We start from the raw sequence: 27,662 nt of genomic DNA on the forward strand, positions 1-27,662 counted from the left end.
ACATGCCCATATATGAACCAGTGTGGCAGATCACAAAAATCCTAGCATCTTTCTTTAAAATTTCTGGTCTTATTTTTAATTCTCAAAACATCCCAGCCTTCCTCCTCCTCATTCTTCCAAAGTATCCCAGTCCATTGTCTCTCAGCTGCTCCCTTCTCCTGTGCTCCTCCTTCCTCATCCATCTCTCAGCTGCTCCCTTCTCCTGTGCTCCTCCTTCCTCATCCATCTCTTAGCTGCTCCCTTCCCCTGTGTTCCTCCTTCCCCATCCATCTCTCAGCTGCTCCCTTCTCCTGTGCTCCTCCTTCCTCATCCATCTCTTAGCTGCTCTCCTCTCCTGTGCTGCTCCTTCCCCATCCATCTCTCAGCTGCTCTCCTCTCCTGTGCTGCTCCTTCCCCATCCATCTCTTAGCTGCTCCCCTCTCCTGCGATCCTCCTCCTTTTTCTATAGTCTCTGAAGATGCAGCTGACTTTCCATTCTGCCCAGGTGAGAACAGTCCCCAACAGCTTTAGCACTTCCCCAAAGCAAGACACTCCACTGTCCACTGCTGTGTTTCTTTCTGAGGTTCCATCATGGCAGGAAGCCCCCCCTGAAGCCCAGGGTGAAAAAAATATCTCATGCTAAAGGGAAAAAACAAGCCCATGTCCCCCCATCCGTGTCTCAGTGGTCAGACTGGGACCTCAGATTGACTGAGGATTCCAGAGTCTATCTTCTGAGAAGATTTAGGAAAATCAGCTGGCCTCAGCCCCCAGTTCCTAAGCAGGCTCTTCCAGGCTGTGTTCCAGACTTAAGTTAGGATGCAAGTGAGAACTGGGTTCTTACTTTTCCTTCCGCACACTTGGTTCCTGAAAGCACAAGCCCTGGGTCTGGCATGTCATCGCCCAAGTACACATGGGTCCCCCGGCACAGAATCCGACCTCCTTCCTGCTGTGGGATATTTGTTTCTATGGAAACTGCATTGGTACCAATGACTGGTCGGCTGGCACCACCTTGACACTGGATTTTTCCACACTTGGCATCTCTGGAAGGGTAAGAATACACAAGTTCAGAAGAGGGCACGATGTGGATTGGCCTCTGCCATGTGGACAGGCTCAGTGCCACTGTGGCAGGGTGTGTGGCCTCATACCTCATCTCACACTTGACGAAGGCACTCTTGGAGTCTTTGCCACAGTTGCCATAAGGATCTCCTGCAGAGTTGACTCTCTCAAAGCAGATGCCAGGGGCTGGTTTAGCACCTGGAACAGAAGCACAGTGGCACCTTCCTCATGAATGCTTCTGGGTTTCTCTGGACAGCACTGGGCTTTGGAGTTAAGGGGAGGGGTATCCCGTGTCTAGAGAAGTGGCACACGGCACACGGCATCTGGCAGGCTCAGGAGTTGGCTGGTGCAAAGCTAGAGGACCCACAGCTGGCATCCTTTCCTGGCCCGGCTCAGGGAACGCCCACTCATTTTTCTGTGTTGCATTGTAGGCTTAAGATTCGGGACCCAAGGCATGTGCAGACTCTCAAGAGGTTAGGCTGGACTGTGCAATTGGATCTGGTCAGGAGCAGGAAGGAGTTGGCTGGCTGGCTGGCTGCAAGACAAGGGGAAGCTACTCTCTGTAGCAGCATCCCACACAATTCCGGGGAAAAAAAGACAAGCTAGGCAGGCTCCGAGGAGGAGTGATGGCTAATGTGTGGGGGTGGGGGGTTTGGTGGGGGGGGGGGATAGGGGAGAGAGAGAGGAGGAAGAATAAGAGGGATGCAGAAATCTTGTTTTTAGCCCTAGAAAGCCCCAGGAGTAAGCACTGTCTTCAGTGAATGGTCATTTCTGCAGGGATCGTTCTCAGAGACAGACCCTTGTCAGACCCAATAGTCTCTGTGCACAGCAGGATGTGTATGCCATGGTGTGTGTGGTGGGGGGAGTGTGGTAACAGGAGCTAGAGAAGCCAGGAAGTGGCCATTTTTAAAACCACCTCTTGTCAGGGAAAGAGAACCTATGATTGAGGGCTTCAGGGCCAAAGCTTTGGAGGGCTCTTATATGTCAGCCATAAGGGTATCTGTTGGTAACAGTAAGGAAGTCAGGAGAATAGGGCAGACAAAACTATGTCTGACCATGTGGTCTTGGCTTGACTTCCCTTCCAGATCTGGTTTGGACATTTCCTTTCACAGCACTTTCAATGACTAGGTGGTGACTTCCCAAAGTCCAGACCTACCCTGTGTCCTTCTCTGCTCCCAACTCCAGGGAGTCTCTGTTGGCATTCGAAGGTGACAAGGCAATCTAGAGTCTAATCAGACCTGGTCCATGGCCAGGGCTCCCTTCCTTCTCCGCAGTGATGCTCATTGTTCTTCAACCTGTGCTGGTCCCTTATCAGCGGCCAGCAGACCAGCCACCTCATTCAATAGCAAAAGCACACACCTCGCCACGGCCACCTTCTTTCCATGTGAGATGTGCCATGTCTGCCCTCGACCTCTGGACTAGCCACCCCACTCCAGACCTTCCGCTTCCTCTTTGGTGGTTTGTTTTGAGACAGGGTCTCACTATATAGGTCTGGATGTCCTGGAACTCACTCTGTAGACCAGGCTACCTTTGAACTCACAGAGACCCACCTGCCTCTACCTCCCAAGTGCTGAGATTAAAGGCGCGCACCACCACACCTGGGACATCCCCTTTCTTTATTCCTAGTAAGCATTTTCAGACAGGACAACTGGAACTCCCATCTAAGGTGCACCAGCCCCAATCAGAACTAATGTTACAGAAAAAGATCACTGGGTGTCTGCAGCCACACTTTCCTTTTCTACCATATGGACTCTCCTCTCCACTTGATTCTGTGTCCACCAGCCCTTTTCTGAAGCATAGCTTGATGGATCATGACGTGGCTGCTCCCCGCTTCCCTCTGATACTGACCATCAGGGTGACACCCCCATAGTGTCTGTGCATGTCCAGAGGACTTTCCCACCAACTGGAAGACACTGCAGAGAGGCGCCAGGTAGTTTTAAGCTTTTTGTTGACTCTCCTCATCCAAGAAAAGGAAAAATAATCCCTCAATGATGACTTTTATAGAAGGGCTGGAGAGATGGCTGGGGTTGTTAAAGTGCTTTTCAGGACCTGAGTTCAGATCCCCGACATCCCTTTACAAAGCCAGGCATGCGCCAATGATCTCAGTGCTGAGGAGGCAGAGACAAGAGGATTCCTAGAGCCAGCCAGCCAGTCAATCTAGCTGAGTTGGTGAATTCCAGGTTTAGTGAGAGGTCCTTTTAGAAAATAAAGATTGGGGATGACACTAGATATCTTTCCCACATGCACAAAATCATGTATGTAAACACACAAATATGCCACCCCCACAAACCAACTTGTGAGGAGATGTCAGTTTCTAAGATAACACGTTACATGGAATTTGGCCAATAACATTTTCTCCACAGTAGCTTGAACAATAGAGGGTTCTGGGGTTAACTTTGTGTCTCTACCAGGAAGTATTGAAGGAGCAGGAGACTCCAGGTCACAGTTTGCTGACACAGGCACAGCCAGGACAGGTCGCTGTCATTGACCTTAGCAATGACTTGTGATGAGGCAAAGGAGCTGACACGTGGAAGGGAGCGAGGCCACACCTTCCTCTACCACTGTAACTGGGAGACAGGATGGAGCCACCTGACCGGGGCACAGATGAGGTCTATAGTATACCCTGTATCCTTTCTGTGTCCCTGTCTATGGAGAGCACAACATGGTGTTTTACCTTCTCCATCCTCCAGCAGTCACGGACTGGAAGTTCCCATCAATACCCTAGAGCTGCTCTTTTAACTGGATGATGGGGGAGGTTCAGGAAGGCAGGAGGGGATGAACAGAGTTCTGTGTGAAATGCTGGTCCTCATCTAATTGCTTAATGTTCTCTACTGTAGATAGTCTTAGGGGTGTGAGGAGATACCCCTTGCAAGAAACAGATATTTCAAGGCCAAAGATTAACTTGAATCAAACTTATAATGATGCAGACAGTCAAAACCTAGTCCAATTCTCATGCCTCATCTGACCACCTCCAACTTCAGGCTGTAGGATGATACATGAAGGGATCTGGGGTGCTGTCTGGGACCAATATTCTCCCAGCTAATGCTCATGGGCACTTCTTAGTACTGTCATGTCCACGGCAGCCCCCCCCCCCCACCATGTAGCTCACCAGCCACACCCTTCCATGGAGTAACTAACCCCCTTATCTAGGAGAGCCAGTGAAGTGGGCTTTCCCCTGATGATTTGGAGCAAATCTGCTTTATTAATAATGAGTTGCCGTGTAGAAGATGGGAGACTGTTTGATAGCTGTGCCCAGTATGTCCACTATATGCCTGCTTCCAGGAACAGTATTTTTCTTACAGGAAGCCCAGTTTACATGGTCAGGGACAGCTGACTTTTGCATGCAATGCTGGAGGGATGGACATTAAGACTTCCTTCCGGCCAGAGCAATCTATCTCACAGGTCACATGAGAGGGTCAAGAGGGTCTAGTGTTTTATGGATCTAGGGCTGCTGGGTCCCTCAGGATCTTCTTCTGTTTCTCCCTTCCCATGGAGCTGGCTGGGCATGATCCTTGCTCTTTTTCCTCTTTTCTCATGAATCTTCCTTGTATTTACCATATATATTGCCTGCTGACTGAAAATAGCAGGGTATTCATGAAGAAATGAGCATAAGGCCATTGGGCCAGCCTCCCATCTCCAACACTCCCAGAGGCAGCCATTTGTGCTCTGCAAATGAAGCACCCAGGGCTGTGGACACATCTCCCCAGTGTTCTGTTCTGCAGCTGTGGATTTTCATGGGCTCCCTGGCATCAAATGAAATGCTGCTGTGCTGCCCTGTGTAAGTTGCATGAAGGTAGAGGTTTTGCTTTGGGGCAAGATAAACTGCCATTCTCGCAGAGATGAAGGCCAAGTCTAAAAACTCAGAAGCACGGGTGGGGGGGGAAGAGGGGATTCTAAATGGGACGCATTTTGACATTCAAAGGACCCGTCATCAAGAGAAAGGGATAAAAAGGAACCCAAATCACAGATGGTCTTCTGATTTGACACTCTCAGCCTCTCACTGAGTCCATGAGGATAGTGACATGCTAGTGTTTGGCCTGGCTTTTGAATGTAAGCTGCCAGCTGGTGCTTGTCTTTGAGGCAAAATGGTGAAGAATTTGAAAAGTCTAAGTCTTGGTCATCCACTTGTTTGCAAGATGTATAGCAGAGGCAGAGATGCAGGCTCAGAGTTGTGGCACTTAAAAATTCTGGGCTGTATATCTTCACGAAGGTGAGAGACCGTATGTCTATCTCTCGGACAGAATGGCAACAGTTTTCTTAGCGCTCCAGTGCTACATCAATTAAAGCCTTTGAGTTGTTAATAACGGAACACTCAGTGCCTGGCCACTAGCAGGAGATAAAACAGCCTTTTGGAGGGAGTCTTGACACTGCTCTGCATTTTAATCACCAGCTTTGGCTTCGAGGGAGCGCTGTGGCTCACACTTGTAACTGAGTCTGGAAGTTCTCAAAGTCATGATGTCCTTTGAAAAGGAAGTGGAGATGACAGCATCTTGAAGGAAGCCCCAGGTTTACTCATTCTGAGCCTCTCTCTCTCCTTGAGATGATCTTCATCTGCAAACACACTTCAGCCCAGTCAGCAAACTCTCTGTGTAAACTCTTAGTCACTTAAACCCACAGACAAAGGCATTGACAAAAGCCGGTGGCATCTACCCTTCCATTCTCTCCAAATTGGCCTTCGCCTTTATCAGGAAATGAAGTTCAAGTGAACAGATGCTGTCATTTCCTTCTTACATGACGGGACAAGGTTTTCCTGCTTCCCTAACAATATGCCTCTTGGCAAAATACCTTTTCTTCCCCTCCGTAACCATCAGTCCATACAAAGCCTTGAGTAGATTTCAAGAAAACCAAGCTCATTTAAACCAGCCTTGTAGATAAACGCTGGATATTTACCAGCCCATAACATGGCATAAACCAGAGGACAGTAGAATCTGGTGAGTGATAAGGTCCATAATAACAACATGTTTGGGGACCCCTCCAAGGGAAGGCAGTGACTTTTGGTGTGCGATGATTGGGTAACATACCTATGATGTTAATAGTCAAATAATGGTCTCCATCACTCGGATAGTGGTTCTGGCAAAGCACCCTTGCTGAAAGTAAATCCGCAGCCTGAGGAAAAAACCCCAGCTGTATTTGAGCAGGAGTAAAGGTCATGCCATGTCAACGGAGAATCGTCCTGAATATTAGGACTGACCCAGGAGAAGAAACTCAATCCCACTGGAACTGCAGACAACATTTATGTCTGGGATACCAACATCTAAAGTCTTGAGACATCGAGCTAGGGAGACAGGCAGCTCAGTGGGAGAAGTGTTTGCTGTGCAAGCATGGGGACCTGAGTTCAGATCTCCAGCACCCATGTGAAAAAAAACTGGGCCTGCAGAACATGCCTGTGATCCTCCCAGCGATGGAAAGTAGAGACGGGAGGATTCCAGACTGGCCACATCCGCGTGTGGGTTCTTGAGAGAGACTGTCTCAGAAAACAATTGAGAATGACAACTTCTGGCCTCAACTTGCACACACAAACCATGAGCTGTGGTAGAAAATCAGGTAGGAAAAGAAAACTGCCTCAGATAGCAGGGAGATCTTCAATAATAATAATAATAGTAATAATAATATAAAAAAACAAGTAAATGAACAAACCCCACAGAAGGTATTCTGAAAGTTTGTCACACTGCAACTTAGGAGTTGCAGGCACATGTTTTGAATTTTCTATGGCTTTATTTATAGGGAGCCTTGGAAGCAGGAGTATTTTCTTGAAATCTAATGCTGGACTGAGAAAAGCTCATCTCAAAAGGGAATAGTTAGCTGGAAGGAAGAGCTTCATCCAGTCAGCTTTGGGTAGCCAGCTCTGAGGCATGAGTAACGGATAGCCTGGATGTCACTGGACAATTTGATGTGACTTTAACAACTTGGCCAGGTCACTGGGTATGAATGGTACAACCACCCCAGCAACGACTCAAGGAGTTTTAGAGCTCTGAGTGACCCCCTTCCTTGGAGGGCTTCGATGACCCTTGCATAACATGGTCTAGATCTAGGCTCTTCTTGCTGAGTGGGAAGATGAGACACTGCAAATACATCCTGGACAAAGGCTTCCTTCCTGGATCACGGAAAGTTCATTTGAACCAACCGCTTCAGCACTATAATGTTCTCGGTCCAGCACATCTGGCTGGCCAGGGCTCCAGCCCAGGAAGTCACCTCTGCCCCCAGGGCCATATCCCACCCAGGGCAGGTTAAGGGCTTAGTGGTAGTGGTGGGGAGGATGGGACAGAGGGAGGCACATCCTGAGCAAAGCATGCAGGGACTGGGAAGTGCATTCCTCTGGCACAAGCGGACTCTTGAGTCAGCATCTCCTATCCAGCATGATGTCAGCAAATACTTAACAAGTGAGAGAATGAATGACAGATGAGGATCTCTGCTGCTGTCCAAGTCACAGCTCTATACAAAGAGAACTCTCTGCACTTCCTGCCTTGGCCCTGCCACTCCTGTGTGCCCTCTACCCAATCCTGGGTGCTGGAAATATTACCTCTTTCAGGTGATCACTGCAGGGCAGTTTCTCTCAGACTCCTTCAACCTGGCTGCTCTCTACCCTGGTCTCTCCTGTCTCCACCACATAGTGCCTACTGTCCTGTGCTCTCAGAGCCCTTTCTACAAACCCCTAAGACTTGAGCATCTCTTGAGAACACACATTGCATTGATTGAGTTTAGATTTACCAGGTGCTGAGCATCAGGGCTATCCTTCATGCACTCTACTTCACAGAGCAGGGTATGGGATACATTAGAGGATGTTACACACACGGGGTAGGTAAGCTCCTAATTCCACTCTGCAGCTGAGCTACAAGAAGGGCCAGGGGTTTTCTGAAGGAATGTCGAGTGCTTCAGTATCAGAGTTCAGCACCAGTCTATCCTCTCAGGTCTGGACCCTGTCAGTGTATTACCTTACATGACAAAAGGGACTTTGCAGACATGATTAATGTAGAGATCTTGAGATGGGGAGTTGTGGAGATGGAGACCTGGGTGAGCCTAATATAATCATCTTTGTACTTTCAAGGTAAACAGGAGGGGCAGGGTCAGAAGACTACAGAAGCAGAGGTCAGAGAAGACAGACAGACAACCGCTGTGCTGTGGGCCTTGAATGAGGAGGAGCTGAGAGTCAAGAACACAGGCAACCTCTGAAAGCCAAAAAAAGTCAGCAAGACCACATTCTCCACCAAAGTTTCTGGATGTGCTATGCCCTGCCAGCACCTGGATCTGCAGACTCTGATCTCCAGAACTGTAAGTTGTGACTTTTCCTGTCACCAGCCACTAAAACCATGGCCACAGGGAACTCATGTAGCGTCATTGATGGGAAAGCTATGCAGTCCCACCGATATGGAGGGAAAGGGCCGTGGTGTACTGCAAGGGATGGCCAAGAAGCCATGGCCTCAGCCAGCTGGAGGCCTTCTGTGTCTCCTCTCTGCTGAGGGTGTTCTTTTATGATCTGTGTTGAGAAAGGTCTGGTGGGGGCACATTGAAATCCAGGGAGTCACTGCCTGAGGTGGTTCCCCAGACCTGGCCACTCTGATTTCCTCAGTGCCCTGTGCAAAGAACCACTCCAGACAATCCCACTGCACCTGTGCCAAGGCCTTCCCAGCCACCAGTGAGAAGGGGGGCAGGAGAGAGAAGCGCTTAAGTAGGGGGGCCCTTAGGGGATGCCCCCTCTTCAGGAAGGTATGCAGATCATAAAGCTGTCAGCTTCAACTAGCATGATGGGGAGCATTCAAGAAGGCGGATGCTCTTGCTTTTCTCATCTGTCAGTCAGACTGACTTCTGCATGTCTAGTTTGAACATGTCTGTCTCTCTGCCTGCATTCCCACTCCCCAGGCCTGCCCCTTGCAGGAACCCTTACATGTGATGCCAGAGGTCACTGCTGGCTGTCTTCCTCTGTCACATCTCTACCTTATTTTCGAGACAGGTTCTTTTTCATACAGGGACTCAATGACTGGGTAGGCTGGCTAGAGCAAGCTCCAGGGAATCCTCTGTCTCTATGTCCCCAGTGCTGGGACTGCATGCTTGGGCCGCCATGCTCAGCTTTTTATTTAGATGTATATAAAAACGGATCAGGACTCAGGTCCTCATGCTTGCCTGGTCAGTACTGTATTGACTGAGCCATCTCCCAGCCACATTGGTGGTTTCAATATTGATCTGTCTGTCTGTCTCCCCTTCTTTTTTTTATTTCCCACTGATAAATACCTGCTTGGTCACCATGACAGCCCACAGAGTTACACAGCACAATGGCTTGGGGAATACTGTGCTATTCCAGCTGAGCTCACTCTGGAGCTGGGCTGTCTCATAGTACAGCTGGGCACTAAAAAGCTCCAAGGGCTGGGTGTGCTGGCCAAGGACAGCTCTCATAAAGGGAGCGGCAGAATAGCCACTGTAACTTTAGATGGCAGCTTCCTGCCTGTAGAAGGGCTGGGAGAGTGTAAGGGCCACTAGAGATGTCTGGGGCCTGCTGCACTTGCCCCTGTCCTAAAGTGACCCTGCTTGGCTAAAAGTTGTCTAAACTCTCTAGTCCATTCAGAGTCCTACGGGCCATTTGACATGTGTATAATGAGTGTCTTCCTAGTGCGTGTCTCTGTAATGGTGGTACCTCTACCTTTGTCTTGATGATCTCATGGATATCAGGTGAGAGGGCCAGGACAGAGACCTGAAAGAGGAAGAGTGAAGGGCCGGGAGTTTCCAGACTCTTTATTCTACCTGTCTAGGGTACATCCACTTATGGGAGCCACCAGCCCACACTTTCTTCTTCCCCAGAAAGCTCTAAGTGAGGGGTGTCTTCGCTGGGCACTGAGAACTCTTCAGGCTTGGCCATTGTACCCACACAGCAGTTAAAACCAGGCTTCTGTGTTTGGTCATCATTTTCTGCCCTGGTTGACTCCCCTTAATCCCTCTGGAAAGTGGAATCTTGAGGAAAGTCTCTGGTTTCTCCCAGAGCTGGCTGAGCTCGAGGTCTGAGTATGACTGACCATGTGGCCTTACTGGCGCTGGGGCCTCTGGCCAGGTCTGAGGTCATCTCTGAGCCTTAAGTAAGGACTCAGCCAAGAACAATGGAAAGAAAACTGTAACACACTCAGAAAACATCCCCAGTGAGATTCCTAGCCAGGATCCCAGGAGCTGTAAATGGAGTAGATCCAGAATGGTTTCTAGGTAAAAGGCCCTCCCCAGAGTGGCAAGATCTCCTTGTAATAAGGGCAGGGAGGGCCCTGGGTGGTGAGACTCCTTGGTAGTAAGGCTGGGGTAGTGAGACCCCCTGGTAGTGAGGCCTGGGGTAGTGAGGCTCTTAAGTAGGAAGACTCCAGTGTCTAGGCTGCCCTATGAGATCCTGGGTCTGACTTCAGAGTGGAGTCTTGGAGGAGATATAGGCACAGGGCCCTGAACTTTATTCTGCTTTTTAGAACCTTAATGGGACTTTAGATCAAGGTCTCATCTGCTCGTGGGGGTGACTGTGCACGGTGGGAGTGTCACCCAGATGCTGGGTCACAGTGACCAGGCTTAAATCCCAGCCATGCCTCCTGAAGAAGCAGACTTCCCGTCTCAGAGTGTGAGCTTCATGGCACAGCAGAATGGGCATGCATGGAGGAATCCCCCCAGGAGCAAGGACAGACTCGAGTACATAGAGCACATGTCTCCAGTATCCCTCACGGAACTGGGGGAGGCCACATACCTGGTCCCCAGAGTGTGACACACTGCTGCTCATGGGTCTGACAGATGCCGTTGTAGCAGTAACCATCCACGCCCTGGCAGGGGTGCCCGTCATGTAGGTACACATTGGCTGGGCAGTGAGGCGCTGTCCCTGTGCAGAATTCTGGGAGGTCACAGGAGTTGCTGGAGGCCCTGCATGCAGTTCCTGGAGGCTTCAGCTGAAATGACAAGGTAGCTCATGGCACATGGACCCAGCAAGAGCACACAGCTCTCAGAAGCTCTCCTGGGGCAGAACACAACAGGCCACCTACTACAGGCAAACAGGTGGGGACTTCAACCCCATCCCCCTTTGGTGGCAGAGCCCTGTCCTTAAGTGGTTTTGTACCGTTCACATTTGTGCTATATGGCTGGGTGGGCAGCCATGAATAGCTCATATGGGAACTGCAGAAAACACTATGTTCTCCAAGGAGTAGACAAGCTGGCTCTTGTGGATGCCCTTGTGGAAGAGGTGGACTTTTCTCAGGTTGCTGACACCATCACATGCCTTATCCTTACCCTTAGGCATCTTCGGGCAAGGTAGCCAAACAGCAAGCTCGGACTCTCAATAGTAGTGCTATGCTGTCATCCATTAGAGACGCAGAGCCCTCCTTGTCACTTTATGGGGGGGGGGGAAACTGGAGGTTGGTGGTGGCAGGAAGGGTAGGGAGGACGAGGAGAAGGACCAGGAGGTGGCAGCAGTAACAGCCAGCAGTGAGGTGACCAGCAGCTCACCTCTCAGGCTGAAGAAATTAAGGTCCAAGGGAGCTTGTCCAGGGCTTGGTTGGCCTGCATACTCCCAAAGGCAACAAGGTAAATCACCTACCAACTCCTAGAAGGTCTGAAGTTTGGAAGGGATCACGTGAAAGCTACAAAAGTGGATGACAGTTGGGTATCCCTACATGTCCCTCCCTCCTTGTGACCTTCTTGAGCCTTTTTCAGGGAAGGCTCAGTTGCTCTCACCTTCTCTCATCCCCTTCCTGGCACTCTCCAGCACTAGAAACTGGGTACTTGGCTACCAGGTACTTCTTACAACATCAGAAGCACACACACACACACACACACACACACACACACACACACACACACACATTATAACATACTTCTAAACTATGTGCTTGGGTGGGGTGGATAACAGAGTTTCCTGTGATCTTTGTGCCAAGATCAATTGCTTAAATATCATGGCATAAAAGTCTATCCTAGAAGCCACTAATGCTCAGGCCTCCCCCCTGTTAGACGTGCATTCTGAATAAACAGGATGAAGGGTGGAAATGCCAATGCAGAATACCCAACAAGCCAGGCAGCGGTCACTCTGGCAGCTCAGGGTGGCCTGCACTTTCTGTTGGCACAGGCATTCTAGGAACCACCAGCCTTCTCTGCTACCCACCAGACATTGGTATCAGGCAGATGGCCCTGCATGAGGCTGAGTGACGGGGTAGGGATGGCTTCTCCTCCCGTTGTTCTTCTTGTGGAGTTAGGACCGCCACCAGCATAAGTGGAATATTAAGGTTGAGCGTGGGTTTCTCAGTCCTACTAGTTTGTAGCCCACAGACCATTTATCACAAGAATTAGCAATTCAAATGTGCATTTTACCAGATCAGAAGATTCTAAGAACAACTAGATGGTATCGAGTGGTGAAAAGGGCAGCTTCCCGGGATGAGCTTGGGGAAATCAGCCCACCATACTGCTTTACTTGTATCAGACTGGAGCCACTGGAACCAGTCAGCCTCGTGAGGCCAAGCAGAACTCACCTGGCAGTCTTCACAGCACTGCCCATGTGCACACACAGCATCTGGCTTCAGAGTACAGGTGGTGGCGTTACAGCAGCGATTGGTACATTCCTGAGGAGGGGAATGGGATCCATTTGCAGGGTCGTAGGGAGTGGTGACTCTCAGGATGTAAATGTCACACCCTACATGACAGCCAAGGATAAGGCAGCCCAGATTTGGAGCTGAAAACCTGCTCCAGAACTGCTTTCCTTGGCACAAGAGCAAAGTGTCTGGTAAGTAAGTGTCTGTGAACCATGGAGTCTAGTGGTGTTAAGAGAAGCCAGGAGCACTCAAGTGCCCTTGTGGGAGGAGGGCCAGGGCAGGGGGAGCTCTTCAGGTCAGCAGCACAATGGTACTTCCGGGGAGTCCTCCCTGCAGGGCATGCTGTACTGAGCTGTGCCGGAATCACTGAAGGACTTGGAAGTTGCTTATTTAAAAATACATGCATGGGCTAGGCAGTGGTGGCACAGGCCTTTAATCCCAGCATTTGGGAGGCAGAGGCAGGCAGATCTCTGTGAGTTCGAGGCTAGCCTGGTCTACAGAGTGAGTTCCAGGACAGCCAGGGCTACACGGAGAAATGCTGTCTCAAAACACAAAACAAAACAAAACACCATGCATGGATGTGACCTTTATTTACTCTTCAAGAACGAATTCTTCTGATAGACTGGAGTACAGCTCAGTGGTACAGCGCTTGTTTGGTGTACTAAAAAAAACAGGAGGGGGGCTCTACTTTTGATTTGAAGTACACAGATGCACTGAAAGGAAAAAATTCAGGCCAGTTCCCTGTGGGGTGGCCAGGTGGGTGAGGAAGAAACCCATGTTTAGCAAAGCTAAGTTCCTTGGCCTAGGAACTGGACATCAGAATGGGGCTGAAGGATGTTGGGGCTAGGAGTTCTCATTTTATTATCTTTCCCCCCTTTCCTTCTCCCTCCCTCCCTTCCCCTTCCTTCCTTCCTTCCTTCCTTCCTTCCTTCCTTCCTTCCTTCCTTCCTTCCTTCCTTTCTTTTTGGCCCCTCTCTTTTTCTTCCTCCCTTCCTTTCCTCTCTCTCCTTTCCTCTTCCCCTTTCTCTTATACTATTTATAAAACCCAAGGACTCATGGATGCACTCTACCAACTGGGCTATATCCTCAGCCTTCTTTCCTGTTTTGGGAGCTACAGTCTCTCTATGTGGGCCTGGCTGGCATGGCACTTCCTTTGTAGACAGGCCGGCCCTCAACCCTTGGTGGGTGATTCTCCCATCTCTACCTCCTTATTGTGGGGATTATAGGCTCATGTTGTCATACCTGGCCTGAGCATGCTTATTCTCAAAGGATCTAAATATATAAAAATGGAGCTGTATCATCCTGTCTGAAAGAAAAGTGAAGAAGAAATTCAACTCCTTCAGCAGACAGCGCACCATGTGAGCACATGGCTTTCTGACAAAGAGAGACAGGGCCAGCACCCTTCGCCTGCTGTAGAAGAAGGCCTGCACCCATTCGTGTAGCAAATCTCTGAAGCCCATGAGCTTTGGAACCTCCTGGTAGTTTGGAAATTTGTGCGATTTAGAGGAAAATGTCACAGAACACTTAATGCTGCCAAAGTCCTCAACATTCTTTCATTTTTGATGTATTCTGAAGAACTTACACTTGGCCAGCCGGCATGAGGCTAACCGCATCCATATTTAATAGTATAATAGGTTACTCCTGAAAACTATCTCCTGTGAATGATTTTTTTAAATCAGTCTTATAGACACAATTAATCTGCCAGTGACTGGGGAAGATTTAGGACATCCCTAGATACCTGTTCAGCATCCACTATGGAGCTCCATGAATGGATTTCTCATGCAGTGTTTACGTTTGCTCCTACCATGCATACTTCCAAAGTTGTTAACTTTTAAATCTGTTTGAGGACTTTATAAACATCCGGGACATGTAATGTATACAGTAAGATAAAACTGCCAACCAGAAGTCACCGCGGCAGCTTTCATGACAGTGAGGGGTTTTAGCTTACGGGCTTACAACTCTATACAAATCTAGAAGCTTTCCCCCCCCTTAAGGATCCCATTAATTGCATCCTGGACCAGTGCCATTGAACGTACAGCAGTGCTGTTTGGCTTGCTGTCATCTCAGTGACTTCTCTAATGTTGTATTAGCTGAGTCAGAGACGTCCTTGCAGCCATCTGTTATCTGGGTCTAAAACACTTGCAAGGACTCCTCCTGCCTCCCCTCAAATCACCAGAAATATAAGCAGCAACCTCAAAGGGAACGTAGCCAAGTGGGATGACTTCAAAGGGGATCAATCACAAGAGAAAGACAATGAAGTTTAAAAGACATGTGAGGGACTGGTAGCCTCTTGACTTTAAATGAGATGGGGCAGCGTTTCCCAGCCTTGTTAGTTGGAAGGGTGAGTGGGTTGTCAGGGAATCCTTAATGCCTTCTACCAGAAGGTAAAAACACTTTTTAACTACCTCAAATCTTTTTCTCTACTACCGTATTTCACAGGAGACAAACTCCTAATTACCCCAAATCTATTTCTGTATTACCGTATTTCACAGAAGAGACTGATTCCTTGTCTATTGATGCATTTACTATTTTAGGAGTCAGCAGAGAAGCAACAGAGCCAATGAATGTCACGTCTCCAAGAAAGAATAATGAAGCCATTAAAGAACCTTGTATAAGGACCGTTCTTTCTCGGGCCGAGGGAAGTAGATGTTGATTTTTAGTCACCTTGAGCTGGGGTACATCATAGTGACCTGCCATCCCCTGCTTCCCTGGTGTGACATATGAGTCCCATTTGGACCAGGGGATGTATGGTTTGGTGTGATTAACATCAGGAGGAGTGTCTGCAGGACCTGAGCACAGGGGACCAGAAAAAAGATCCCAGGTAATGGTTTGAATGAAAGTCTTGGGCAAAGAAGTTTGGTGTCCTTGTAAGCTTGACACAGCATAGAGTCATCTGAGAAGGGAGTGTCAACAAAGGGATTCCCAGAACAGACTGGGCATGTCTGTGTGTGTTTGGGGGGTAGGTGGGTTGTCTTGACTGTTAAATGAGTTAGGATGGCCCAGCTCACTGTGGATAGTGCCAATCCCTGGGCAGGTGGTTCTGGGCTGAAAAAGGAAGCTATATGAGCCCAGACTTAAGAGTGAGCCCATAAGGAGTGCTCCTTCATGGCTTCTGCTTCAAGTTCTTGCTTGAATTCCTATCCTGACTTCCTCCAATGATGGACTGTGACCTGGAAATGTAACCCAAGGAAAGTCTTTTCTCCCCTAAGTTACTTTGGTCAGAGGGTTTTAGCACAGCCAGAGAAGGAAGCTAGAACCCATGGCCAGGCACAACTGACATCTGAACCTAGACTGAAAACATAAAAAGTCCATTAAAATGGCACTAGCAAGCAAGGCAAAAGGGTCACTGTGATGTTAACAGATTCCTTGGGAGGAAAGCTTTAGATGAGGAGAAGGGAGTTTTCTTAAAATATCAAGAAACCTCTTTATGAAAAAAGAGGATCCTAACCATGGAAATACCAAGATGGGAACTACATGCAAACAGAATTGGGCTCCATCTAATGAGGAATTTGTCACCATTAACACCGGCCCGCAGTGTAATGAAGTCCCTGGAGAGAGATCAAGCACCTCTCCATGCTGTAGGATTCATATGTGAAAATGGAGGAACAGGACACAAGTAGATAGCAATAGGAACTCAGGGAGCTGCTTCTATGTTGGTGCCGGTGGTGACGGCAGGGCTAGTGGTGATGCCGATGATGCCGATGCAGTGCTGGTGCTGATAATGCTGAGGATGCTGATGCTGATGGTCAGGATGTAATGACAGCAACAGTGACGATGTTGTTAGGGACACTGTTGTGGCAGCCTCGGTGAGTGTTGTGGTGATGCAGGTATGTTGGAGGTAATGATGGCAGTTGTGGAGATGGCAATTAGTGGCAGGGATGGCAGTGTGAGGATGGTGGTGTGGATAGGATGATGATGGTGACGGATGTGGCAGTGATGACAGCTGTGGGCACACTGACAGTGTTAGATGGTCATGGAGGCAGAGGGGGTGAATGACTGCCAATGGAGTCATTCCAAATCTCAGCGTTCATGATTCCATGAAGGACTATTAGGTTTATTTGCATTAATAAATAATTATAAGGCATTCAGATCAAAGACAAACCATCTTAAGTCAACATGGCCTCTCCTGAGAAATGTGGGTAATTTAAACTAATTGGGTTGTTTCTTTAAGCAATTAGCAAGGCCTCCGAGGGACTTTTCTCCTTTGTGCACACTCTCCCATGATGGCTTCACTTTTCCCTCTGCTAATCCTGAAGCCATTCTGTAACACTATAATTAGGACTTGTTCCTAGCCAGCAACTACTCCCTGCTCACCGTGAGCAAAATTAACCACTGCTGTGGACAAGGCCATTATCACGGATAAGTTCTGAGTTGGTCAAGGACACAAAAACTACTTCTTTCTCTCCTCACTCCATCTGATTCCCCCTGCGCCCCAGTGCTCTGCCTTCTCTCTCTCAGAACCATTCCTGTTGTCACTGAGTCTTCTCTGGGACTTGGAGACAGGCTGGGACATAGATTCTATTAGTCCTGTGATGAGCACAGGACTATACCGGCTGCGTTCGCTTCCTGCTCCAGTTTTCCTTGTTTCCTGGGCACCTCCTTCCAAAGGAGCCCTCTGAGATGCTGGCTTCTTGAGAGCTTGTGAAGCTCACCTATGGACCAGGCTAAGCCTGTGTCTCAGACCTGTCTTGCATTCTGGCTTGCATGTGTTTTCACAGAAGGAGCCCCAGCCTACCTGCTCTAAAACACTTGGCTTTGATTTACTCTGAATACAATCTCCTCCCATTTGTGTGTAGGGGCTGGGAGGTGGCAGCGTTCTCTTTGTCGTTCTTTCGCAAGACTGTTTAGGGAGTGGAAAGTGACTTGCATGTTTTATGTTGATCAGCTTCATCTTGGGCCTATATAAACAAGAAACTTCCAGAAATCAGCTAGAAAGCAGAGTTCAGTAAGCGTGGTGCTGGATGCAAATGCTAGCTGCTTTTTCTTGTTGCTTCTGAAAACTAACAAGCTGAATGGCTGGATCCTCTGGAGCCTCAGCTGTGCACACAGGGGAGGCTGCAGAACAATCTCAGCTAGACAGAAAGTGCTCTGCACAGCGCTGCTTATCCATATTCCCCTTTCACAGCAGGCTTTACAAAGAGAAAGGCATGGGGACTTAGGAGCCCTTGGAAGTTAGACTCCCGGGGCTTTGCTTTCCAAGAAACTCTGAGCTAAAAGCGTTTTATTGTTCTCATCCTCATCACCCTAAGAATGGAGCACCCTTCAATAGAAGAGAAGGCACTCCCCTGTTAAAACCTAGTGATACAGCCAACCCTGTATTTGGCTAACACTCCAGGAAGCCACCCACTGTGGGGAGCTTGTGCAAGGTAGCCATATGGGACTTCTCCAGAGAATCTCTATTACAGCAGCATCCTCACTACCAACTCGTTATCTTCCCCCTCCTCCCCTGTGTATGTGTAGGTCAGAGGTCAACGTCAAGTATCATTCCTCAGGTTCTGTCCACCTTTGTTTTTTTGGGATAAGGGCTCTCACTGGGACTTCTAGGGCTCAACAATTAGATGAGGTTGACTGGCTAGTATGTTTCCAGGATCTGCATCTGTCTGCCTCTCCAGTGCTGGGATTGCAGGCACATACCATCATACCCAGCTTTTCCATGTAGGTTTTCAGGAACTCAGGTTCTCCTGGTTGCATGGCAAGCTCTTGACCAAGTGAGCCATGTCTGTTGCCTATCACCAGTTTTTAGCAGGTCCATTTTGCTGCCTGAGCTCGCCCAAGCTCCCCCTCCTCTCAGTCAGAGGCGGCAGTAGATACCACAGAGAGTGTCCCCTTACCTCTGGTTCCCCGCAGTCACACTGTTCTCCCTCTTCCACATAGCCATTTCCACACTTCCGGCCTCCAAAGGCCTGCTTGACCTCTGGTAGGTTGAAGAGGCACATCCCCATTCCCTTCTCCAGGCTAGCCTCCAGATCCTTCCTGCTACAGCTGCTGAACACCATGGGGAATGGGAACCTGAGAAGGAAAGGCCCCAGTGAGTCACAGGTCCCAGTACCCTTCTCCGTCTTCACGTGCTATGGCCCAGGATGCCTTCTGGCAGGAATGTACAGCTGCTCATGGACATTTCAACGAACAGAGTTTGCTTAGACACAGTCAAATGAGGCACCGTCAGATAGTCCCGGCATTCGTTCCCACATGGTGAGGAAAGGGCTTTGTCAAAAGGAAGTGATGTTTTGACAGTATCACAGCAATAGCTTTAGACAGTCACATCACAGTGCTATCAACAGTTCTTCAGCAATGTTGAATTATTTATTTTTCTATTGCTGGGACAAAACACCATGACCAATGCAACCTATAACAGAAATCATTTAATTGGGCTTATGGTTTCAGAGGGGTAGAGTCCATGATGGTGGAGCAAAGGTGTGATGGCCAGCATAGCTGAGAGCTCACATCTGGATCCACAAGCTGGAGGCAGAGAGAGGGAAGGAGGAGAGAGGGAGAGATAGAGAGAGACAGAGACACTGAGAGAGATACAGAGAGACAGAGAGAGATAGAAAAACAGAGGTAGACTGAGAATGGCAAGCGTGTTTTGAAACCTCAAAGCCCACCCCCAGTGACACCCTTCTTCCAATAAGGCCACACCTCCTAATCCTTCCCAAATAGTTCCACCAACTGGGGACCAAGCAGGGAAACTTAATGGGTCTATGGAGGCCGTTCTCATTCAAACCACCACCGAGGTGATGCTATAGGAAATGAAGTCTTAGGGCCCAGAACTTATAACAACATATTAATGTCTTTATTGGTATGGGCAAAGAGGGAAATTGTACACATGATGGTGCTTATTGGATCTATATGGGTCCAGGGAATACATGGTCTGTCCTACTGTACAGCAGGTTGATATTGGCATTCATACCTACAAAGAGCAAGCCATGGTCTTTCTCTGGCACAGCTCTAAGCAAATGGAGGTGGTCCAGAAACCCAGGACAATATTGCCTTGCCTATAAATTCCAGGGTTACAAAGGGTGTGGTGCGGTCAGTCACAGAGTGCTGGTCCCTTTCTGGGGTCTAGAGGTGCTGTCCAGGCACTTGGCACCTGAGTGGATCTTGTGACTAATTCTTGGCAACGGTCTGTGAGCAGAAGTGATGTTGGGTCTGCGGTGTTGAACTGACTATCCCTCCCTTAAGACTTCCTTTCCCTTTCTCTCAAATGACCAGGAAGAGCCACAGGTGGTACCTGGTCCTGACTCCCAGGAAGAGAAAACTTAGAGTCCCTGAATATCCTCTGGGATGGAAACACACTTCTGTGAGCTGCAGAGAACTAAGAACTTTTTCCTTCAGCAGCCAGTATAGTGATATTTTATTTGTATTGAAATATGATTTTATTTGTATGTTAATAAAGTTGCCTTGAGGTCAGAGCAAGCCAGAGCAGAAGCTGGGCGGTAGTGGTGCACGCCTTTAATCCAAGCACTTGGGAGGCAGAGCTAGGAGGATCTCTGTGTGTTCAAGGACACAGCCAGCATGGAAGACACACACCTTTAATCTCAATACCAACCATAGAAGACCTGGAGGTCTGTACAAACAGGCAGTGACGAGGAGGTCATATGGCTGGGTTTACAACCAATGAGAAAACAGAACAGAAAGTCTATAAATAGACAGGACGCACAGAAGTAGCTCTCTTGCGGAGAGGAAGAACAGCAGAAGCAGTGAAGGGTAAGGTTTTCCGCTCTTGCTCTGACCTCGTGGTTTTCAGCTCTGCAATTGGTTCTGTGTTTCTTATTTAACAAGCTGGTTACATCTACAAGCCAGTGTTATGGGTATGGTTTAGTGGCCCCCAGGGGCCATATTCTGGAAGAGTGGTTCCAGTGAGCTGTTTCTGGGTGGTGAGAAGCCTTGCACAGGTGGGCCTCTTGGAAGGTGGGGTGCTACTACCAGAAAGGATGTAGCTCCTGAGAGACCCTGACTAGTTCCCACCAGAATGAGACATCAAAAGGACAAGCTTAGGGGCTGGAGAGATGGCTCAGAGGTTAAGAGCACTGACTGGTCCTCCAGAGGTCCTGAGTTCAATTCCCAGCAATCACATGGTGGCTCACAACCATCTGTAATGAGATCTGGTGCCCTCTTCTGGCCTGCAGTCATAAATGCTGTATACATAATAAATAAATAAATCTTAGAAAGAAAGAAAGAAAGAACAAACTTGGCTTTGGAGTCATTCTTGCTTCCTGTCTTGCCACAGGACTGCTTCCTCTTGAATGCCTTTTGACACTGTGATATCTTTCGCCACGAGGCCCCCATAGGGTGGCACAGATGTTGGTACCATGCCTCTGAGCAAGCTCTAAACTATAGCTGAATAATCCTCTTTTCCTCATATATTATGCACCACCAAACATTTTGTGATAGCAACAGAAAACAGACTAATATAGTTGCCCGACACAGAGCATCCCATTCTCTCATATATGCATTTTCTGATCTCTTGAGGAATTGAAGGCAAGGACAGGCCTGCCAGAAATCCTGAAAGTTTTATGACTTAGCGAGGAAGCAAACCTACTACTGTCCAGCATGCCCAGGCGTACCTCCCCATGGAGACAGTTACAGGATGACATTCTTATTGGATCTCAATCAACTGGCCAGGCCAACACAAGCAGCTACATCTCCCTAAATATGGCAGAGTAACTGCTACATCATGACTTAGTTTGGCAATATTTCCGGGTCCTGAGGGTTCATGCAGCCAAGCTGATGACACCACTCCCCTGTCCCTCAGCCCTCACTCTCAGGTTAACTGGAGTATAATTCAAACCACAAATAAACAAATGAAGCTGAGTCTTGCTCGGCCGGATGAAAAGATAAGTTGAGACTGATGAGCAGGGCTGTAACAAAGTTCCCTTGGCAGATAGACTACGGCTGGTATCAAAATAATGCAGAAAGGCTCCAGTGAACGATGGAGTGTTACAATTTCAATTTAGAAAGGCTGGGTGTGGAAGAGACATTACACAGGCACTGAGGACAGTTCTCCTCTGCAGAGAAGCTGGCTTGGCCAAGGACTGGGGCAGGCTGTCTCTTCTGTTTGGGAGCACCGCTCTGTGAGGATCCTGGGGGCCTGAAGCTCATTCTCAGACACAGGCAGCTAGGTGCTGGGGTGACATGCTGTGACAAGCTCCCTCCAGAAGAGACCAGTCTCTGGAAAGTGCCCAAGTTAATTAGAAAAGACTCCAGGGTAAGTTGAGGGAAGGTTTGATGATGGAGAGCAGACAGAGTCCGGGGGATGACTCAGTGGGTAAAGCGCTCACAATGCAAATGTGAGGACCTCAGGTCAGATCCCCAGAGCTGTGTTAAGCAGTAGTGTGTGTCTATAGTCTCTCTACTCCCATGAGAAGAAGGGAGGCAGAGACAAGAGAAGCCCCAGGAGCCTGTGGGCCAGGTAGCCTGATGTGCTCAGTAGAGAGCCTGTTTCAAACAAGGTGGTAGGTGAGGACTCAAGGCTGTCATCTGACTTGCAGGCATCAGTTCCTTAGGATGCCACTGTTGGAACCACAAAACATTGCTGTCCTCCTGAGATACCAGGTAAGGTTTTAATAAAGTTGCTGACCCTGAGGGTCACTCACATACATCACAGAGCTTGCCCTTACCCCAAAGCATGCTGACCTTTATAGTCTTGCTTGATAAAACTCCCAGGGACTTCTGGCCATAGCCTTCAGCTCCTCCTCCCCCAATCTGGGGTCTTCTGGGCCTTCTTCAGCGCCCACAGTCCTTTCCTTTGGTACTGGATGGTAACCAGGCATGCCAGGCAAATGCTCTAACCACTTGATTTATAGCCCTGATAACACCCTCACCTATGATAGCTCTTCGGATGACAAACAGTGATGGGGATGAGGGACATTTTCTGCCTGGAGACAATTTTTACTGATTCGTCTTTTTGTGATTCCTCATGGAAGGGACCACTGACTATTTCATTCTGATAGATTATTCTTGAACCTTCTCTGGGCATTTAGAATAGGAAAAGCAATATGACCCTATCATGCCGTGATTCTGAAAATATTCCACACTGAGGAGGTATCAGGCTTGCTACAGACTTTAGGGCAGGGACGTGCATAAAATACACACAGAGGTTCCTGGAGGTTCTCTCTGGTGGGCAGAGAGGTGAGGAGATAAGGGAACAAAGATGCCCATTAGGAAGGAAGACACTGAGGAGAATGAGTACCAGAGATGCACACCGAGCGAACAGAGATGGTAGACGGTATTTCCCCCAAGGAGAACTCACTGTGAAGGGAGCAAGGGAGCCCCTCCAATGGGCAAGATGAAAAGAGTGTGGACACAATCTGGGAAGAGCTCACGATGGGCGTGGGCAGAAGTTACTCTTGGTGGAATACTCATCAGTAAAAAAGCAGGCATACTCATTGAGAAACAGCCCCTCCTCCAGAAAAGATCCCCCAGCTAGTCCTTGTCATTTATACCCAAGGACAAAGTCCTGCTACAGTGAGAAGACACCAGAGTGTCCTTACCCATGGCGCTTTGCCAGTCTGTTTTACAAATGCATTCTCTCATCTCTTCAGGCAGCAAGGATATATGGACCAGCCTGCCAGAAACCCAGGTTTTGTGACTTTGTGAGGAAGCAGGCCTGCTGTCTAGCATGCCGAGGAGTACCTCCCCCAAGAGACACTTATAGGATGACATTATAATCAACACAGTCTCCACGGAGACACTTTCCTTCCCCCCAACTTTCAGCAAACTACATTTGTCCTAAGCCACCAAGGTGCTCAGTGAACTATGTTCAGTGCCAAGAAAGCATCAAAACTTAAAGCTAATGGGCCCCAACCTCCACTCCCTGCACAAAGTTTAATAATCTGAAATTATTTCAGGTCTCGAAAGAGAAGGGAAATTGAATAGAACCCAAACATGAGACTATTCTCATTACAATACTATTCTGATCTACACATATCAGAATACTTTTTCCTCCTCAAAGGGCCATTGGGTGCTTAGTGGCCAGAGCACATAAACAAGACAGCTGGACCATGGAGTCATGAGTCCCTTGATTATTAGGATGAACAACGTGCCAATGAACCCTGTGTTCGGCTAAGAATCTGCTCTCTCTGGCATCAGCATCCACAGCAGGGCCTGTGGTGTGACCACTGATGGATACCAGCACTCCAGTGAAGCCACACCAGGGAAGCGATGCTGAGCATGCTCAGCAAGGCCACATGCATCACTGCTTCCTAGTCTGCTGCCCTGGGGCTCTCTGTGATGGCAGAACAGCTGATCTGGTCGTTATCGTCACAAGTCCCAGTTACTTGTTCGCCCATTTGAGAAGTAGTTTGCAAGTGTCCATTATGCTCTAAGCTAAGGAGATGACATTTCAGATCTGGCCTGAGTACTGCCCAGTGTTTTCAGGAGTAAGTCTTGTCAAGTCAATGCCTCCTCCATCTTTCCAACCATTTCTCTAAATTCTGTAGGATTCCCAGGAAATGGTCCTAGAATTAGGGTACACGGTTATTTGTGCCACATATGTGGGGACTACAGGTTAATTCTGTCAACTGATCATTCTTTTTCTCTGTCAGTATTCCCACCACAAGATTATAAATTCTCAAGACTAGTTAGTCACTGAGTTAGATTTTGGTCTATCCATTCATTCAAAACAACCTCAGGAGACTATTATTGTCACTTGCGAAGGGATGCATTTCCAGTTAGGGGCTGGCAGACACTGGGTTTGAACAAGTCTTTCAATTCTAGTGGTTAAAAACTACCCTATTTCCTTGGTTACCTAACTCAGCATTGGATTACCTGTGATGAACAGCCAAACTGCGGCAAGTGATCGGCACATACTTGATGCCCAGACTTGGAGGCTAGGGACTAACCTGCCTATACCCCAACATGTGCCTAGGTCAGTGCTTCTCAGAGTGTGGTTTAGGAGCAGCAGTGTCAACATCCTGTTAGGGATGTGATTCCCAGACCCTGTCCAGATCCACAGAGTGGGAGTGACGAAGGAGGATCCCAGCATCTGTGTCCTTCCAGGAGAACAGCTTAACTTGATACAAAATTCACAACACACGAAGTCCACCTTTTAAGTAATTTTTAAATTTGCCATCCAGTGATTCTTAGCTCACATGCATCACCTTGTACTTCTGGAACATTCTCTTTATTACTGCCCTAGTCATCTTCAACTGTCAACTTGACATGGCCTAGAGTCATCTGAGGGAGTTTGCCCAGATCACACTGGCCTGCGACCATGTTTGCGAGAGATTATTTTGATTATGATTCATGTGGGAGGGCTCAGCCCATCATGGGCAGCACCATCCCTAGGCAGATGGGCTGAGTTTTATGAGAAAGGGCGCTGATCATGAGCCTGGAATCAGTGCTCCTTTGTGGCTCCCACCTTGACTTCTCTCAAATGTTGACTGTTATCTCTAAGTGTGAGATAAAACAAATCCTTTCCTTCCCCAAATTGTTTTGGGTCAAGAGTGTTTTATCACAGCAACAGAAAATCAAACTAGAACCGCCACTCACACCTGTGGCTATTAAGTAGTCACTTCTGTTCACTGCATGGAGGAAGAAGCACATGTTATGTCCCCTCCTGCAGCTGGTTCTTTCCCTAGCGTAGTGCTTCAAGGCACATCCACACTGTAGCAGCATCAGCCCAACATCCCTTTCTAGGGCTCAAAGGTTGTTCCATGGTAAGATAGCCCTATATCTGGCTATCAATAGATGACCCAAGGGATGCCTGTTTAAGCTTGAAAGCTCTTCACCTAAGTTGGAGATTCATGTCTTGAGGATACTGAATGGAGCTACCTGCACCTACTTATGTCATCACAGGAACACAGTGTAGGTTCCTCAGAGTGCCCCTTTCACACACTCTGCTTCAATACCATTCTGCTAGATACCATGGTGCCATTTTCTGAGAAACACTGTACAGCATTGGGAAAACCTTCCTTGGTTTTGGGCATGGACTCAAACATCCCTAAGCATCTGCCTGTCTCCTTAAGACAAACCCAAATCAAGAGTGTGTTTATAAATATTAAGAACTGCAGCAACATTGGTGTAGTTAAGCACACCTTTAACCCTAGCACTTGGGAGGCAGAGGCAGGTGGATCTCTGTGAGTCCAAGGCCAGCCTGGCCTACAGAGTGAGTTCCAGGACAGTCAGCACTACATAGAAAGACTCTATCTCAAAAATAAAACAAAAAGAACTACAGGAACATGGGTCTTTGCTTTGTATACAAATTAGGTACAAGGTGGTGAAAACAGGATCAAGGTGGTGGTGAAATTAGGTGCAAGGTGGTGTCAGCGAGCAGAGAGATGTTCCCTTCTGCTTGCTTCAAGGCCAGCATCCTAATTCTGCCTTCCTCTCACCTGTAATTTTGCTTTCTTTCTCGGTTGCCTTATTCCCTGAGCTCCATGAACAGAGTACCACATTAGGTTCTGTAGCTTTTTGTGACACCGAAGATCTTGCTCAGCCCATGGTATGTATTTAAGCACATAAGTTTGTTTCTTCCACAGCCCTTGGCAAGCTCATCACAGCACACCATTTAATGCATTTAATAAATTATCTTCCAATACGCCAGGTCAGCAGCTAATTGAACTGACATATAGCAGTGACAGACTTGGGCAAAGCAATAAAAGTGGAGAATTGCTCAGAAAAGAAGCCATTTCCCATGCTCTGTCCCTGGGCACAAGAACACTTTAAAATAATTGTACCTGAAACCCAGAAAGGAGAGCTGCTTTCAGATCAGGGCAGAGAATTTATCTCCGACACCACAGTCACCCTGCTGTGGTTCCTGCTCAGATATGACCTCTTTTGTTAGACACATTTGCCTTTTTCTCTAATATTTAACTACCAGGGACACTTGGGGCATGCTTACCACACTGAATGCAAGGTTAGACATAAAAGGAGAATGAAGTGGAAAGGTGGATGATCTGTAGGAAGATAAAATGCCACTACCTTTAAAAAAGAGGAAGCCACTTTGGGCTTCCCACCACACAGACAGTCACAGCTTAATATCCAGCTGTCTCCAAACTGCCAAGTAACACACGATTAGGAACAACTTCTACTTTGAGAAATCTGCAGTCAGAAAAGCCTTTTCTTGTTGGAGCCTATTGTCCATTTTATGGCTGTATTCTTGGGGTGACTCACACTAAGCCAATTTATCAACCCTGACAGAAGTCAGGAGTTATCTACCTCATGAAAGCTCTCTGGGAACCACTAGGCAACAACCATTTTTTTTTTTTCCAGTGAAAATTAGACCTTCAGGCCAAGCCGCTGGGAAGAGGCTGGATTTAGGGGCTGCAGGTCTCATGGTTTCCTGTGGCTCTGTTTTCCTCCCTGATAATTTGGTCCAGTCTCTCAGTTCATTACTTCAGCTCAGAGCTTCAGAAGTGAGGAAGGAAGAGGAAGGGACTATCACTGGCCCTGGATAAGTATAGCTTAGACACTACACAGTTCTGTGGTGGAGAAAGTCAGTTCTGGGGAAATGGAGTGGGAAGCCATCCACATTTATTTCTTTAAATTGACTGGAAAAAAAAAACACACACGAGAAGAAAAATAGGACTCCATTTGCCTAAGAATTAAGGTCAGCAATTAACAAGTGGGACCTAAAAAAAACCTAAAAAGCTTTTGCAAAAGTAAAGAAACAATTAATCAAGTAAAGAAGCAGCCTACAGAATGGGAGTGCATCTTTGTCAGCAATACATCTGGATTTATATCTAGAATATATTCAGAAAACAAAGACTTGACCCCCATCCCCAAACCCACTTATAAAATGGGCTACAGATATGAACAAAGAGTTCTCAAAAAAGTTCTCAAAAAGAAAAAAAAAAAAGAAACATCTTAAAACTGTTCGTCGCCGGTAGGAATTAGGGGATACAAATCAAAACCACTTTGAGATTCATCTCACCCTCATCAGAATGGCAAAGGCCAATAAAAACAACAAACAATAAATGCTGAAGAGAATGTGGGGAGAGGGGAGATCCCCCACTTACTGTTGATGGGACTGCCAACTTGTTCAGCACCTCTGGAAATCAGTGTGGCGAGTTCTCAAAAAGCTAAAACAAATCTACCATATGACCCAGCTATACCACTCCACGGCATATTCCCGAAGGACTCGACATCCTACTTCACAGATAC

At 48.0% G+C, this 27,662-nt stretch overlaps 1 protein-coding gene across 1 annotated transcript in view; it reads right to left on the reverse strand.

Annotated features, from left to right (window-relative positions):
- The window catches only part of Adam12 (ADAM metallopeptidase domain 12), a 315,786-nt gene that overhangs the window by 23,962 nt on the left and 264,162 nt on the right, over positions 1–27,662 (reverse strand). The window contains exons 12-16 of the mRNA XM_036197894.1: positions 18,392–18,569; positions 12,501–12,590; positions 10,736–10,931; positions 1,125–1,233; positions 821–1,019 (exon numbers count right to left, since the gene is read on the reverse strand). Of these exons, the coding sequence (XP_036053787.1) occupies positions 821–1,019; positions 1,125–1,233; positions 10,736–10,931; positions 12,501–12,590; positions 18,392–18,569 (772 nt within the window). The remainder of the gene's footprint in view (positions 1–820; positions 1,020–1,124; positions 1,234–10,735; positions 10,932–12,500; positions 12,591–18,391; positions 18,570–27,662) is intronic.

Source organism: Onychomys torridus, chromosome 1 (genome assembly GCF_903995425.1).
Source record: "Onychomys torridus chromosome 1, mOncTor1.1, whole genome shotgun sequence".
Lineage (NCBI taxonomy): Eukaryota > Metazoa > Chordata > Mammalia > Rodentia > Cricetidae > Onychomys > Onychomys torridus.